Raw genomic sequence first — 16,529 nt, forward strand, 5'->3', positions numbered from 1 at the left:
AATTTTCTTCACATGGCTTGCGTTTGTACATCGTAGCAAAATTGACAATTTCTGTGCATTTCGACTGGACAAATATTACGGCAGCTTTTTGGAAAATACAACTCGCACATGTAGCTGATGCAGTAAGTTCGGGAAATGTTTGAATGCCGGCCCAATATCCGTTTTCCCCGGTGCTCAAAGTCAAAACGTGTTTCGCGCAATTTTCAAAATGGCGCTGATAGTCAGCAGCACCAAGGAGGTTGGCAGCACAAAGGTCAACGGTAGACACCACTGTTTCGGAGGTATAATGCGCTAAATTTATTTTGCTGCAAAGTATAACTGAGGATAATTACTTTACCAAAAGCTTTACAAGAATATCAATAACATTAATATGATGTAAAATTTGGGCTATTGCAATTTTCTGAAAAGAATAAAGCCATCAAAAGATCGACCTTCTTCTGAGTACCCTATTAGCATGATAATGGTAGAAGCTGATAATGACAAGCGGCAAGTGAAACAACAACAGACTAAGGAAAACTATTGCCACGATTTTATGTTTCAAAACGGTCGAAAACGAACAGTAAGTGGCAACTGAGCAACATGTATTTTGTTCTTAACTAACTAGGTGGCAACAACAATCGACTTTCTAAAATGTGACTTACCTATGCAATGTTTACATGTGTACTGTACGGTGAATAAATGTATCTCAGTGGGTACTGAAAATATGTGTCACTCGTGGTCATCATTAATCAACATTTTCTCCATAGCGGCCACCTGTCCTTAGCGGCCAGTTTTGGCCAGTCCCTTGAGTGACCGCTATAGACAGGTTTGACTGTACATGTACGGGTCTGTTAAGTTAAAGCAAATTAAAAAGTCACAAGAGCTGGTCAGAATGTACAGGACACTAAAGGACAAAAATTTTCCCATAAACAGTATCTAACAAGATGATAGTGAAACTATGAGCTGCCTTACTGCTAGACATGACTGTAGGCCCGTCTTGTCTGCGTAGTACCCCGGCGGACACTGCTGTTGTTCCTGGGTGATGACCGGACACTCGTGACCTTTCTGACACTGCAGACAGGTCGTCTGGCCTTCCTGGTGCTGGTACCAGCCGCTGGAACAGTCCACTGGGGCGGCGCGGGGGGTGTTGGGGCAGTAGGTACCGGGTTGACAGGGGGTACAACTCAGGCTCTGGGCGGGGGCAAACTCTCCGGCGGCACACATCACAGCGGCGGACTTGTTACCACATCTGGATGGACACAACAGTCATCTTTTACAACAACAACAACAACAACAACAACAACAACAACAACAAACAGGCTTCATAGCTTTATCTCTACATGCCGTTATCCACAAGAAGGTTTAGTTCAGTTCAGTTCAGTTCAGAATTCAATCTGTGGTGGTGCATAAATGCTTGTAAAAATCAACGCAAAGATCGATCAAGTGACAATATCAATGGAGATATGGTCAAGCAAAGTTAAGTTTTCAAACTTTTGTTTATATTATCATTATCAATCAGTTGAAAAGAAATGAAATGTACCAGAGGAATGGGATTATCATAAATACTAGAAGTAGAATAAAATTGTAATTTGTAAATTCAATCTATTCCACTGGATTACAGTGTGAAATCATCCAACGTTTCAAGTGTCTACCTGACGCTTTGATGGAAACAGTTCCGTAAGTCTTAGGTAAACATTATTTCCATCACTGACAAAAAGTTTCAGATGGATACTTGAAACATCTGATAATTTCATGGAATCCAGTGGTATATAATTTCAGTCTTCAACTTCCTGGATGACTAATATTCACAAACATAATACTAGATGTAGTATTACACAATTTCATTTTGAGAATTTTGATTAATATGATGATTGTACACTTGTACTGTTGACAACTTACTGGTGTCCTACGGGGCACTCTGTACAGTTGGTGGTTCCGCCAGGAGAGTAGAAGCCGTCAGGACATGTCTCGGATGTTACCGTTGGATCAGGACATCGTTTACCGGCCTCACACTCAGTACAGGCGGAGGAACTTGGGGAGTCTGCATAGTGGCCATCTGGGCACCTGGGGAGTAAAGGTGTAGGTCAGAATTTATCACAAGAAACAACTGTGTTATAGACTGGAATGGGGCCAAGGTGATAGACAGAGAGGACAGTAGGATGTACTTGTTGGATTAAGGAGGCTTTCGGATCATGAACTGAGAAAAAGGTGCTTGACTGAGAAGTTGGGAAGGTGATATATTGTGCTTCTATGTGGGTGAACCTATTGAAATCTACCAGCTGGTAGGCCTTAAAGTTCACTTGTTCATGGTAGCAATATGGAGGAAAAGGAAGAGTGAAATTAAAGGCACAGCTAGATGAAACAGTGAAACAGGGTGTACTTTGAAATCTACTCTCTTCCCCAGCTCTCCCCATAACATCATGTCATTGAAAAGGCAGGTAAGGACATTGTAATTTCTTCATTTGTTTTCAAAATGTTTTCATGTTTTTCAAAATTAACAACTTTCTTTCAAGTTTTCCCATCTAGGATATTACATATTGAATTAACAAAGCAACCTCTTTTCTGTCACAAACAGTTTTTTTGTGATATTTACATGTCACAATTGCGAGTTGGTGACTTCATTGTCATACATTTACAATTTGATATTGTCATTCTCAACCGTTTTTTCCAGATACATCTCATGAACTAGTATTAATTCGTTCTGCCCAGTTAATTCAAGTGATGATAAAGAAGAGTGATGGATGTCCCTCATGAAAATCCAAAAGTAATCTCATATCTAATCCAGTTGTAGATATTGATTTGTTTTAGTTTACATACTGTTTACCAGGATGTCTAACATTCATAAACGTAGTGGTAAAGTTTGAACTTTTTAAAGTTTTTCCTACCTGGTTGGTTCTGTCATGCCGTCGTCAGGACAGTAGTACCCCCGGTCACACGGCGTGCACACCTCGCTCCCATTGCGAGCGTAATGCCCGGCAGTACAGATCACGGGTTCGCTGACTCTGTCCGCACACTCGTACCCGCCGTAGCACAGGCTGCAGTAGGTGGCGTTACCCAGGGAGAAGTACCCAGCGGAGCACTGGACAGGGTCTGGGGGGGGGGGGGGAATGTTTGAATTAGATACATGTAAGGTCAAGTCTATATGCCATGAAACAGACTAGTCAACAAGTACAGAAGTGACATCCTCACTTATTAGCTTGAAATTTCTGCAATTTATGATCCACTGCGCTCACAGAGTTATGTGTTCTATCAGAATTATGTGATGGCACAGAAAACTGGAGATCGATGGTCTCATTTTTGTGTTGGAAATTACAGTCTGAGTTCAACTTAACTTCAGAATAGTTTTAAACAACATTCTATAGTTAGATATGCAGGAATTAGGTGTGGCAGGTTATTCCATGTAATATTAACATGTAAATCTTGTGTGTTACATTATAGGGCAGCTATACACAATATGATACAAACAAACAAACATATCAATGTCTTTTCAAAGTAATTCTAACCTTTTTCTGTGTACACGTAGTTTCAAGTCGGTAACAGACATATGAAAATGAAAAGCTCCCTTGTTCAGTGACAGCCTAAACATGCCAACTACAATTTAGCAAGAAAGTGGCCTGTCAATGAGTTATACTTACAAGAAATGAAATATCTATCCTGGTAAAAATAACTTTTATCAATATCCTAATACGTCAGTGATTAACCAACAAGGATATCATACATTGAAATGAGGAAATGAGTTAGATAAATCCTCCTTTACCTTGTGCAGGACTGGGACACTGGTACCCGGCTGGGCATGGCTGACACATGTCCGTAAACGAGCCGTTGTTATAGAAACCAGGGGGACAGGACTGACACACTGTGGAGGCCTCCGAACTAAACAACAGGAAACAAGTTAAACATACCCAGAGAACATGTATCATCTTAACTCTAGCAAATCATGTCACAAACTAAGTCAGCCTATGCTCGGGTCATAGTTCATCTGTGTTGACTTAACCTTCTCCCTGCTGCCTATCCCCGTAACCAATGGAAAATTGGTAGCTAAACGGTCACGTCAGCGTGCTAAAGGTTAACAAAAATTGTAGACAGGAACCTGGCTTCAATATTTCATTAACAATACATTCTACTGTTGGTCTTCTCACTGTGACATCAACAGTATATGAGTATTATGAGGTTTATTGATAAATTTTCTTCTATTAAACGTGTAAAATCTGCCTTGTATTCCAAATTTGAGGGCTCGTACATGTATGGTTCTATAAGATAATGGTATTTCCCAGCAAGCTTCTCAGTGAGTCAGTTAATGGCTCATGAATATGTAATGTATGATGTCTGTCTAGCGGCAAAGCAGGTGGGAGGCATCAACTTCCAGCATCAATGTTTGGACGTTCAGCCAAAACAACCATTAAGATTTCTTTTTCGTCAAAACAATTCCAACAAGGTACAATAGCCTTTACAATTGAACCCCCATACAATATAAATTCACTTGAAAGATACAGATAATAACAAACTTGCTTCAATGTGCATTATTCATGTCTATGTCCACAAACAACGATCTTTACAAATTGTGCAATCCAAAATCAAGTTTTTAGAACCCATCAATGCAACTATATAAGATTGTAATCGCTCACAGTATCAAAACATACCATTAGAAAATGTAAACAAAGAAACAAAGTCATTTAAAAAAGGGGGGAAATATCAGAATGTACAGAGCATGTGCTGACAGTACTAGTGAAAAGCTACTCCAGAGATAGAATTAAGAACAAGCACGCCTCCAGACCAACATGTAGGTTTTAAGAGACCAAGTGATTTTGTGTGTATAAAACGCTGATGTCAGGATTCCCCAATGGTGAGTAGGAATCCTCATTACTATTCATACTACAGTAACAGATTCACTGCAATGGTACAAGTGTTACCTGTAGATCATTTCCACAGTGAGTCAGCTCTCGACAGGTTTAATCAGAACTAAATCAATCAAGAATGTCACCAAATACAGCAGGGGCCTCCTCATAATCACTAACTTCAAACAGCAGTTAGAGTTAGACATGAATGGTTTAGGATTAACAAGTCATTCAGTGCAACATAACCAGCAGCTATGTGCCGGCATAACCATTCAGAACCAACTTACTGTTCACTCAAGTCATAACCTTTAGCACACTGAAGTAGCTGTTTGGCTACCAATTTTCCTTTGATTATAGGGTTGGGCAGCAGGGAGAAGGTTAAGAAGTATGACGTTCACACAGATAAACATAGTAAGTTTAGAAAGTTTATTGCAAGTTCTTGCCCGTAGGATAATTGAAAATACATTTAACATGAAGAGCACAGACAAACAGTGAACAATATAGTATTCTACAACACTGTAGTTTAACTACTGACACTAAATTCTAACTTATTTGGTTCAAGTTCTCTTTCTGAGACAGTGGAAGATGAATGATCCCGCTATTTCTGTAAAGTGTGGGTTTTGTGAAGCTAAGTCTAGAGGAGGGTAGTTTTCTTTTTGTCTATAAATGTATAAAATATGAATTTGGTGGCAGACAGTGTACAGACAGACAAACAAGTGTAGTACACTTTTCCTCAGATAGAGAGTTAATCTATGACTTGTCTTCTGATATAAACAAAGACTTGTATATCATTTCCCACACACCTGTACTGTCCTAGAGGACAGATAATGGGAGCCAGCTTGGGGTCGTCGCACTGGTAGCCGGCAGGGCACGTCTCACACTGAGCGGATCCCGACACGTTGGCGTACTTTCCCTCCTCGCAGTCGATACAGGACTGCCAGCCGGAGCGGCTGTACGTGCCGCGTTCGCACGCTTCAGGCATCAGCCACTTTTGGGTACATCTGTGTCCTACAGGGGATAACAGAATGGGACGCTCATCAAATGACAATCATAAATTATGATTTACAATACAACAGTTATTCAAACAACTGGATAGATTTTGTGAATGGTCAGATGTTGCAGGTAGCATCCACTACCTTTTGTGAGTGACAGGACTGCATCCACTACTTTTCCACCAGTCACTGACAAACTGTAGTGGATGTTACCCGAAACGTCTGACTGTTCATAAAATCCAGTTGTTCTTACTTTTGAAGTGTGTCTTCTTTAACCTGGATGTCAAACCTTCTTTAAGTTATAAATTGTCATAGTATTTAATTGGAATAACAAAGCCTTGGTGAGATAAAAGAAAAAAGCATGCCATATTCAAACATCAAAATTACTGGACACTGCGATTCTCAGGAAAGTTTGACCAGTCTTTGTGATAAAATGACACGGTATCTTATCAGACAAGCAAGGCATTGCAGTTCAACTAGTATGTGATAGGGGGCCAATAAGACCATCATTGCACATTGATCCTTTATGGCAGTCTTTCTTGTCTTTCTTTCCTCACTTATTGTACTTTTCTGCTTGACCAGACATAAACTATTAAGTTTAAACAAAATATTATAAGAAAAACCAACTGCAACTAGAAAGGCCGTCATTTACCCCTGAGCAAATACAGCATGTTTAGCCATACTCCTCCCCATGCAAGAAGTGGGCTGTCCCAAAATAATACCTGGGCAAATCGAAATATTAACTGCATGTAGAAAGGCAACATTTGCGAGAGCATCATACTTCACCAATCTCCCTCCCGATGCATAAATTGACTGTTCCAAAATCACCCGTGCAAAAAAAATTCTCTCTACAAGTTCTTCGAGACCCCAAGAGCTTCTTACTGCAAAGGCTTGCGTATGTTCCTGCAATATGACCTCAGGTGACCTAAATAGAACACGCGTTCTTTGGCCAGTAGCAAATGGAATGCAGGGATCCTTAGATAGAACATGGATTCCTTGGCCAGCAGCAAATAGAACATGGAACGGGGATACCACTTTTGGCCTGTTTTTGGTCTGAAAATGGGTCCAAAAGTCCCCCAAATGAAGCATTTTGAAGTGATGTACAACAGAAATCCTGTAGGGACATGTTCAAGGCACCCTTATACCGAATGTCAGGTCATTTGCTTGTAAAACCAGGCAACAGGAGCCCAAAATTTAAATTTTGTCTAAAAATGCCCAAAAAAACCTCCATAAAAATGATTTTCAGGCCTGTTCCAAAAAAATGAAAAAATCGCAGGAGGGTATTTGCCTTCTTTACCTCCATGCCAAATTTCAGGTCGGTTGATTCAAAAATGGCAGACTTGAATCCATTTGAAGATTTGGCAGAAGAAGAAGGAGAAGAAGAAGAACGTGAACAAAAACAATATGTTGAGCCATATTAGGTATGGCTAAACATAATTATATTACACATCTAAAAACAGATACACTGCGTCATACCTTCTGGACAAAGCGTGCAATTTGTAGTTGACGTCTCATTAGCATAGTGTCCATCAGGACAAGGTTCTGGGGTCTCCAAGCCTGCGATGGGGCACTGGTACCCTGCCTCGCAGGGGGTACACTGGCTGGAGCCACTGCTAGAGTAGGTCCCGGCAGTACACTGGGACGGGCTTTGGCCTTTGTCGGCGCACTCGTGACCAGAAGGACAGAGAAGGCAGGATGTCGCACCTCCCAGGCTGAAGAAAAGAAATAGTTAATTCAGGGCTTTTTCTAAAGTGGGAAACAAGGGCGCTGCGCCATCATGCCATAACCATGCGCCCCTTACCGTGGGGAGGGGTGTCCCTGTGGTGTAGTGGTCTGCGCTTCTGTTACTAGCCACATCTGGTTCAAATTACTTGGACCAGAAGGCCCGGGTTCAAGCCCCGGGTAGGACACCTCTGGACAAGAGGCGCATTGAGTCATACCAAAGACTTTATAAAAATGGTACATACTTCTGAAACAGTATGGAAGTTAAACACACTCCACTGCCAGTGGAATAGCCCCCTGCTGCAGTGATTGCACCACAGTGTGGTCCAGGGCTATGAAATAGGGATGGGCACCGCCCTATACACCTTATGGTGTGGGAGGATTTTAACTTAAACTTACCGTGGGGAGCAGATCCTTTGACAAGCATAAAATTCTGATTGACCAAGGATGCTATACTATTGTCACATGTGGAAACAGTCTTCTATTTTGACCTGTCTGATAGTAATTTTGTCCCTCAGGAAGCCCCAGAATGCCCCATTTTAACTTAAAATTCTCTTTAACTCCAAGCGCAAGTGCCTTACATTATTTTCATAAGGAGAACAGATGTTACTGAGAACTTATCCATTTGTTAGATTAATTTTGCATTATGTTATATTCTATACCAGATTTATTTTGTATTATGTAATATACTACCTGGTTGTCTAGCCTTCATACATACCTGTAGTACCCATCATCACAGGGAACTGGGTCTAGTGCCGGGTCTGCACATCTGTACCCGGCCTCACACTCCTCACACGCGGACAGGCCCGTCTGGTTGGCATAGTAACCAGTGGCACACCCAATAGGCTCCGTGGTTCCATCAGATGGGCAGAAGGTCCCTAATATAGTCAACATGAGTTGTCAATCACTTAAAAGTTACATGTGCAACAACCAATCATCAATTTTGTTGTTGATAATAAGTTACTACACTCATACAAATTCTAATAGGCTTTCTATAACTCTTGACAGGTTGGTTAAATTCTTGTTTGTTTGTTTTTTTGTTTGCTTTGAGCCGTTATTTCTTCATGAAAAACTCAAATCAACCCGCTGCTTTCACTTTTCATCCTTCATCAAAATACAACAAAGATATAGATTACATTGAAGTTCTAATAAATCCATAGACCATATAATCCAAATACTGTAAATGAAAAATGCTTGCGGCGGTATTATGTTAAACTTTGCATATTTTGCAAGCTCTTCGGCGCATCTCATAACCACCACAATTTTTTTTGCCCTGTCTACAACTGTCTCAAATGCATACTTAAAACCTCCGCGAACATTCTATTTTCTCCCTGCCGCAAAATTAAAACCATATATTAAACTTTTATGCATTTCACAGGAAACTCAGTTTTCATTTGGCTGTTGAAAATAAAACATATTGAAATGGGGTCGTGCACACTGGAAGATCTGCCTTACCATTTCCACAAGGAGAACAGGCATCACTGCCGTTGCGTGCGTAGCTGCCGGCTGTACACAGAACAGGGTTGGTGGAGTTGCTGCACATATAACCAGCTGGACATAGCAAACATGATGTCATCCCTGCTTCGCTGTACCTCCCCGTCGGGCACGACTGAGCCTGGGTCTTGTCGGAACATTCCGACCCAGCCGGGCACTCTGTACATCGCTCCGATCCCTCCGAGTCGGCATACTCCCCATCAGGACATGATATGCAGGCCGTCGCCAGAGATGGGCTGTATGTACCTGAGTGTATAGAGTTTATAACATGACAGTTGGTCCTAAGGGAGCTCGCAAGATGCAAATCACAGTGGAAGAAGATGAAGAAAGACTGAATGCAGCTACCAGACTTTAAAAAAACTACAGAATCTGATGTAGAAACTAGTAGATGATGATTATGAATTGTACCTTCTAGCTTGAAATGAAGCAGCAGCCCCATTATGCATTTTGTTCTGTACATATATAGAGATCAGATGTACAATGTAAACCTGACATATTTATGTGCAGAAGATTTTAGTGGATGACTGTGATAGATATCAAGTTCCTACTGCAAAGCCTTAACCATTCACTGAGCAAAATACACAGTGAATGGACTAGTATAAGACAAAGTGAAGAATGCAGAAGAGACTACCAGCCAAGGCTGTCTGCAGCTTTTAATTCATTTCTGTCCTACTATTTGTTTGGGAGCCCATGCTGTTGATTTTCATTGCTAAATCCATCACTTTAAGCTTGCAGAAATTCATGTCATTTTTTGGACAGATTAGTGAAAGTTTCTTTCACATAAAAACAAATTTCCGCCTGGGACAGAGGGACAGGTCCTGGAGACTGCCCTGCTATAGTAGCCAACAAAGCAAGCGACTTTGCAAGTACAACAACGTTAACATTACCTGCTGGGCAAAGCTGAGGGGCGAGAGGCTTATCTGAGCACTGGTGTCCAGCCGTGCAATTCTGGCACTGCTCCGAACCCGTGACGTTTGCATACATCCCGTCTGCACAGTCCAAGCACGACGTGGAAAGCGCCATGCTGTATTTTCCCTGCGGACAGGGTTGCGGAGAGGCGGTCTTGTCGGAGCACTGGTATCCTGCCGGACAGTCCAGGCACTGCGCCGTGCCGGTATCGTTGGCGTACTTTCCGTCGTGACAGTCGTTACATGATGTTGATTGTGTTGTGCTGTACTTTCCTACTGGACAGGGCTGGGGTGAGAGGGTTCTGTTGGAACACTGGTAGCCTGCGGGACAATCGTCACACCGCGTGGATGCTGTGCCGTTGGCGTACTGTCCGTCAGGGCAAGGGGAGCAGGATAGGGAGCCGTTGGTACTGTTGGAAAGGAGCAGACAAACGACATGGTCAACATTTGTACAGTACACACAGAATTCAATCTAAACCTAAACAAAAAGTTGAGACCCGGGATTTTGGTTGATCATAACTCTTGCATTTATGCAAAGCTGCTCAGGAAATTCCCTACCCCAATTCAGCCCAAACGGTTTTCATCCATTCACACCGGGAAGAACCCCTACCATTTTTGATAAGTGTGGTGGGTTTCCACCATCCCCTCACCTGTATTCCCCCACGGGGCATGCCAGAGGCTGTGTCTTGTCCTCGCAGTGATACCCTGCCGGACACTCCTCGCACTCGCTGGACGCAGGAACACTGGTGAACTGACCATCGGGGCACGTAGCACATGAGGACGTGCCACCACCGCTGTAGGTTCCCTCCATACACTCCAGGGGCTGGGTCTTATCTGAACACTCGTAGCCTGCGGGGCACGGCTCACATTGGGTAGAGTTGGTACTGTTCGCATACCTTCCCTCTGCACAGTCCAAGCACATGATGGCACTCGCACTACTGTACTTTCCCGCGGCACATGGCGTCGGCTGAGTCTTATTGGAACACTCGTATCCCGCAGGACACTCTGTGCAGTGTGAGGATCCTTCTGTATCTGTGTACTCACCATCGGGACAGGCGACGCACGATGTTGCGTTACAGCTCCCCGTGCCCCCGATGCTGTACGTTCCCATTGGACACTTCTGGGCTTGGGTCCTGTCTGAACAGTAGTGACCAGCGGTACACGCGGCACAGACTGTAGACGCTACAGCGTCCGCGTACGTTCCGTCAGAGCAGATCTCGCAAGCGGCGGCACCGGGTGAACTAAACGTGCCCGTCGAACACTGCTGAGGGGATCCCGAGGGGTCAGCACACGAGTAGCCGGCTGGACACTCACTGCACTCAGTACTGCCAGTGCTGTTGGCATAGTGACCATCCGGACACGCCTTGGGTTCAATGGTCGCATTTGTTGGGCAGTAGTGACCTTAAGAAAAACAAAAACATTCAAGGGTTAAGCAATATTATTCAAAATGATCAGCTTTAGGCATATTCATTTGAAGTTGCCACTTTTTACTTCTTTAATATTATATGACATCAGGCCTTCTCAGTACTTTACTAAGAGGTCTTTAAATACAGCAAACAGTTTTTGCTCTTAATGCAATGTTAAACTTTCTTCCATCATCATACCTATGACCACTGTCGCCTTCTTCAGGATCAATAATGACCAATCACTGCCGAATGTAAACTCATGTGTCTTTACCGATACATGACATCAGCAATTGGTCAAACATGCCAGGAAGTTTATTATATACTTTTGCTCTTACTTAAGAATGGATAGTTAAGACCTCTGCAGTGTGTCCGTTGTTCTCACCTTTAGGACATGTTTGACACTCCATGCTGGTGTTGTAGGAATACTGCCCTGCAGGACAGTCAACACACGACGTCTGACCCGCACCAGGCATCTGGCCTCCTCCACAGTCCTGGGTACAGGCAACAATTTATATGAAACACTCAGATTGGGGTTGGCAATCGGACTTGAGTCAGATCTAGTCTGGGAATTTTGCTCTCTGTCAGATAGCATTCAGACCTGTGTTTCATTCCATCACTTCTATTTGTTATATAGACAGGGCTCATAATTCATTTTGGGAAAAGGTTTACGAAATGTTAAAGTTTGGGTGCACAGAAAACATTCTGGGTCTACATGAAATAAAGTAAAAACTGTCACCAAAACCCATCAACACAATCTCAAGATTTGAAAGATTGCAAAATTCTATTATAGCTAACTTCAAAATTCTAATGTCTGAATGAGACAACAAAGGTTTATCTTTTTCTCCTGACACTTAGATGTCAAGAACATACTATGTAGATAGGTGCATCCAGTCAATTTTGGGTAATATAAAAGTGCACATGCACCTAGTATCTAAGCCCTGACGTATAATGAATGTGGAAATCCCTCCTCAGGCAAAGTTCATAACACAAACAACTTGTCAAAACTCATGATTATCAAAAGGATGTCACAAAAAAGAAAAGAGCATTACCTGTGGAGACTGTGCAGGGTCAGCACATATCCTTCCTGTAGGACAGGTGTTACAGGTCATCTCTCCGGACAGGGAGTATGTCCCCGTCCCACAGGCAGTGGTCAGCACCGAGCTGGTGTTACAACTGTAGCCGGCGGGGCACAGGGTACAGGACACTGACCCTTCACTGCTGATGTGGCCAGCTGGACATGCCTACAACAATTTGTAACAAACATCTTGTTTCAGAAATACTATCATAATGGCATACGTTTGTTTTTCATGATTGGTAAACCGTGTAACACTCCAGTTTTGTACAGTTTTAGTACACACTGACAGTAAGACCGTACTGTGCGGTTTGATCCACTCACAATTGGAAGGACCCATACTCTTTTCGATAAGTGCAGTGGGATCTTAAATGTGCACAAGGTGTGACTCTCCTCAAACACGAAAACTATACATAGTTTATGATTGCACAGTACATGTAAACTCTCATAGAAATTTATTTCTGATGATGTTCAGTGTAGCAAACTCCAGCAGAAAATAAACATCATTGACATTCAGACATTTTTGCATTGTATTGTATCAGATATTTGCAGTACTACCAGGTTTTTAAAGTGCTCTGATGATTCTTTTGAATAGTTAAAATCAGTTCTGTAACTGTGGAAGGCGAATACTACTCACCATACATTCCGCAATATCAAATGCTCCAGTACTACTCAAATACTGTCCTATTGCACATGGTGTGGGGGATTCAGATGCACCGATACAGCTGAAACGCAGAGGGATATCCAAATATTAGACATGCAAGAAAGCACATTTCATTCTCCATTCACTCTCCATAGCATCTAATCAAATGCCCCTTCCATGCAAAAATTGACTATTACAGTGTACAACATTTCTTTGTTCAGAATTACAACTATTTACCGATTCATACCAGAATTATGTTATGATTAATGGGCTTAATGTTGTACATGTATGTCTGGGTTTTTAAACGTAGCAGTATTTTTAAAAGCTAGTAATAGTATTAGTAATGGTACTGTTGATTTCGAAATGAGTGTTTTTAGAAAGAGTTTCATACTAATTCATATAGCATATGTATGACCTTATAATGGCAATATAACAATAGAGGCAATTTAGCCTACATGTAGTTCTTCCAGGTATGTGGAATGATAACCCATTTTTGATTGATTGATTGAATCTACATTTTTTATCAAAAATTGCCAAATCACCCTCTCTTGTACATGTAGATCTATGAAACAATAGTAATCTTTTTATACTTTGTCAACCACCGATTTTCTAAGTTAGATTTGGGTGGAGTACAGATAAGTTTAACATCCAGAAATTGGGTGGCCCGGAGATCATGTTTAGATATTTGAATACACTTGTATATTATGACAAAATGAATGCATAACTTGGATATTCAGACATATTTGTATTTCACCAGTAATGCCCCCATATCTGAACAGAATTGCAGAATCACATCAACATGGCACTATTTGAGTTCAAAGGTTATCATGATGGTGGAAGCGATGTGTGACTGTAACTCGATACTGAGTACTGCGGACACTGGGACAACCTGACACCTGTCGCTTTTGGACAATATCAAATGTTGATCACGCATTAGGAATAATATCTTCATTACATTTTACGGTAAATTCAGGGTACCAAGTATAAGATTGAACCTCCTTGGTATTACATAGAACTAAATGCAGCCAATTATGCTTTACACTTTACACCCTGCCTTGTCATTATAAACAGCAAGAAAGGAAAGTGCTACTTTAACAGTCTTGCCGGTGAAGGCACTTTACATGTAACAACCAGTATTGGGCCTTTGGTCTCAAGCAGAGCTTTGATGGGTTTGATCTTTATAAATCTCTGCAGATGAAAGACTTTAAGGCAAAAAATCCTGGACACTGAGTAAGAAAAACAATCTACAAGCCCTGCATGGCTTTTATATAAGTGCATGACAATACCATGTAATTTTCTACATGTACCTAAACTAAATAGACCTGTAGAACTTCCCTATTGGTATTTTGACATCAGAAATGAGCTAAAAAAAAGTAAAAGAAAACTTTGAGACATTTTTCTTAAACTGAAGATTATCTGGTATTTAGAAGAATGTCACCGTTACCATACTGGAAAAGGCTGTCCAGCTTTCAGATGTTAAAATCAAACTTAGAGAAGTCAGAATATTTCTCAGCAGAAGTTACAACACTTTTATTTCACTCTTGGTGGTTTCCTATTTGATTTTGTTGAATGTCAGCAAATAATTGTGTTAATCCCGAGACAATTGTGTATTGACAAGTCCTTCCATCCACCTGTCCCGAATGCACTTTGTATAAAACTTGTATAAGGCTGACCTCCTTAGCACTGCAAATTGAATTATTTTTGTGGAGACTCAATTATTTCACTAGGAGAGGAAAGGAGTTTTCGTGGTGTACTAAGTTTGTGGTTGAAACAACTCTGTAAGTACAGTCATACATGTACATTGGAAAGGTACCGGGTACATTCATGGTATGTTTAACTGCAAAAATAAAACCATCACGAACATTTTAAGATTTACAGTAGTGTACACACTACCTGTGATATGCAGTATATCAGTACTGGCATTTAGAATTTTATGGCTCAATTTTCCGCAATATACCCTTCAAAACCCATGCTTAAACCCCCGTGCAAGACGTCACATCCTCAACAAAACAAACAGGTGGTCGCAATTTGCATTGAGGCGGTTGACACAGAACAAACAAAGGCGGATTGTTAACTTTGTTAGTTACCACACCAACGGGCAAACAACAAGCAACGCTGTCACGATAACGTGCAGTTGGACAAAGGCGAGGTATGCGGCCAACCCTAGATAGATCAAAGGAGCCGATGTCAGACTAAGGGGGCTCTCAACTGTGACAGCACAGGCTTTGGGAAAGTCTTGTTCATGCAAACATTCATCAAGAAGTGAAAAAATAATTTTGTGTTACATTTTGGTGAATTTTTTTGGTTGCTTCTCGGAATCGCCTCTCCTGTTTTTTCCATTTTGAAAAGAAAAAAAATTGGGTCACTATTCCCATTCACAAATTTGTACTCACGATTTTACTATTTGTTCAGTTTGAAAACTCAATAGCCACCAAAATAGATTATAAAGGCCTGCACATACTAGTACCTAAAAACTGTGGTCACACTTTATTGTAAGTTATAACTTTTTATTCATCAAAACTATTACTCAATATCAATCCATATATTACATGGCAAAATGTAATTTTGTTACTGAAATTATAGTACTAGATCAAAGAAAGGGGTGCATTGCATAAAATGAGCCAAACAAAGCTGAAACTTGAATAATCCACTTATTCTTTACGTTATGTAAACCCTTATCTTAACCAAACATTTTTTTCAATTTTTCTTTTCACTCTGTCCCTCCAATTTTTTTCTGAAAAAATCCGAGAATCAACAAATAGAATTGGTGTGGCCCAATGACACATCGCTTATAACGCATCATACAGTCCTCTCAAAAATGTAGTGATGAGGATTATAGCAAACGACTTAGAAGTCTGCATGAATTATTAAAGAACTTGAAATATGATAGGATAAGACAACTTCAATTATTCATGGTATCAATTGAAATGCATCATCGTACCAGTTAATTTGGTCTGAGTATTTAAAATGCCATTACAGAGCTGACCAGACAGGTAGAATACCTGGGGAAAAGAAGATAGCCTTTCTTTAGGAGAGCAGTTCAATGAAGCTGAAGTTACGCAATGTTTTCGTTGTTTCAAGGCATCCTAAATTGAGGTGAAGCATGATGCTTTTTCAAGTAGCTATAAAGCTAGTGGTGAATTGCCAATACCATCAGCGTTTGACTTTTTGTGCAGTTGTCATAGTCTTTTAGACTGACTGACTATATATATATATAAAGCTAGTGGTAGTGCAATGTGGCTTCGCTACGGCTCGCGTTTTTGGCCAAGCACACCGGGCCACCCCTACTCTTCTCGATAAGCGTGTTGGATTCTTTTAGTCTATAGGTCACACTGTAATTTGCAGCTCTTAACAGTTTCTTTTTTACAGGTACAAAGTCATTAATATCAATTGATAACTTTTAGAATCAAGCTTTTCACCAACCAACCAACCATGAGAAATACAGTTGGTAAGCACAGCCATTTGAACTCTTTATTGT

The 16,529-nt window shown here is 41.2% G+C and overlaps 1 protein-coding gene across 1 annotated transcript in view; it reads right to left on the bottom strand.

The window, feature by feature from the left end:
- Positions 1–16,529, bottom strand: part of LOC136434146 (uncharacterized) — a 166,700-nt gene that overhangs the window by 142,070 nt on the left and 8,101 nt on the right. Inside the window, exons 3-15 of the mRNA XM_066426913.1 lie at positions 13,046–13,133; positions 12,386–12,577; positions 11,719–11,827; positions 10,581–11,331; positions 9,910–10,340; positions 8,984–9,268; positions 8,247–8,406; positions 7,283–7,518; positions 5,618–5,822; positions 3,737–3,852; positions 2,865–3,069; positions 1,879–2,043; positions 952–1,228 (exon numbers count right to left, since the gene is read on the bottom strand). Coding sequence (XP_066283010.1) covers positions 952–1,228; positions 1,879–2,043; positions 2,865–3,069; positions 3,737–3,852; positions 5,618–5,822; positions 7,283–7,518; positions 8,247–8,406; positions 8,984–9,268; positions 9,910–10,340; positions 10,581–11,331; positions 11,719–11,827; positions 12,386–12,577; positions 13,046–13,133 — 3,220 coding nt within the window. The remainder of the gene's footprint in view (positions 1–951; positions 1,229–1,878; positions 2,044–2,864; positions 3,070–3,736; positions 3,853–5,617; positions 5,823–7,282; positions 7,519–8,246; positions 8,407–8,983; positions 9,269–9,909; positions 10,341–10,580; positions 11,332–11,718; positions 11,828–12,385; positions 12,578–13,045; positions 13,134–16,529) is intronic.

Source organism: Branchiostoma lanceolatum, chromosome 4 (assembly GCF_035083965.1).
Source record: "Branchiostoma lanceolatum isolate klBraLanc5 chromosome 4, klBraLanc5.hap2, whole genome shotgun sequence".
NCBI classification, from domain to species: domain Eukaryota; kingdom Metazoa; phylum Chordata; class Leptocardii; order Amphioxiformes; family Branchiostomatidae; genus Branchiostoma; species Branchiostoma lanceolatum.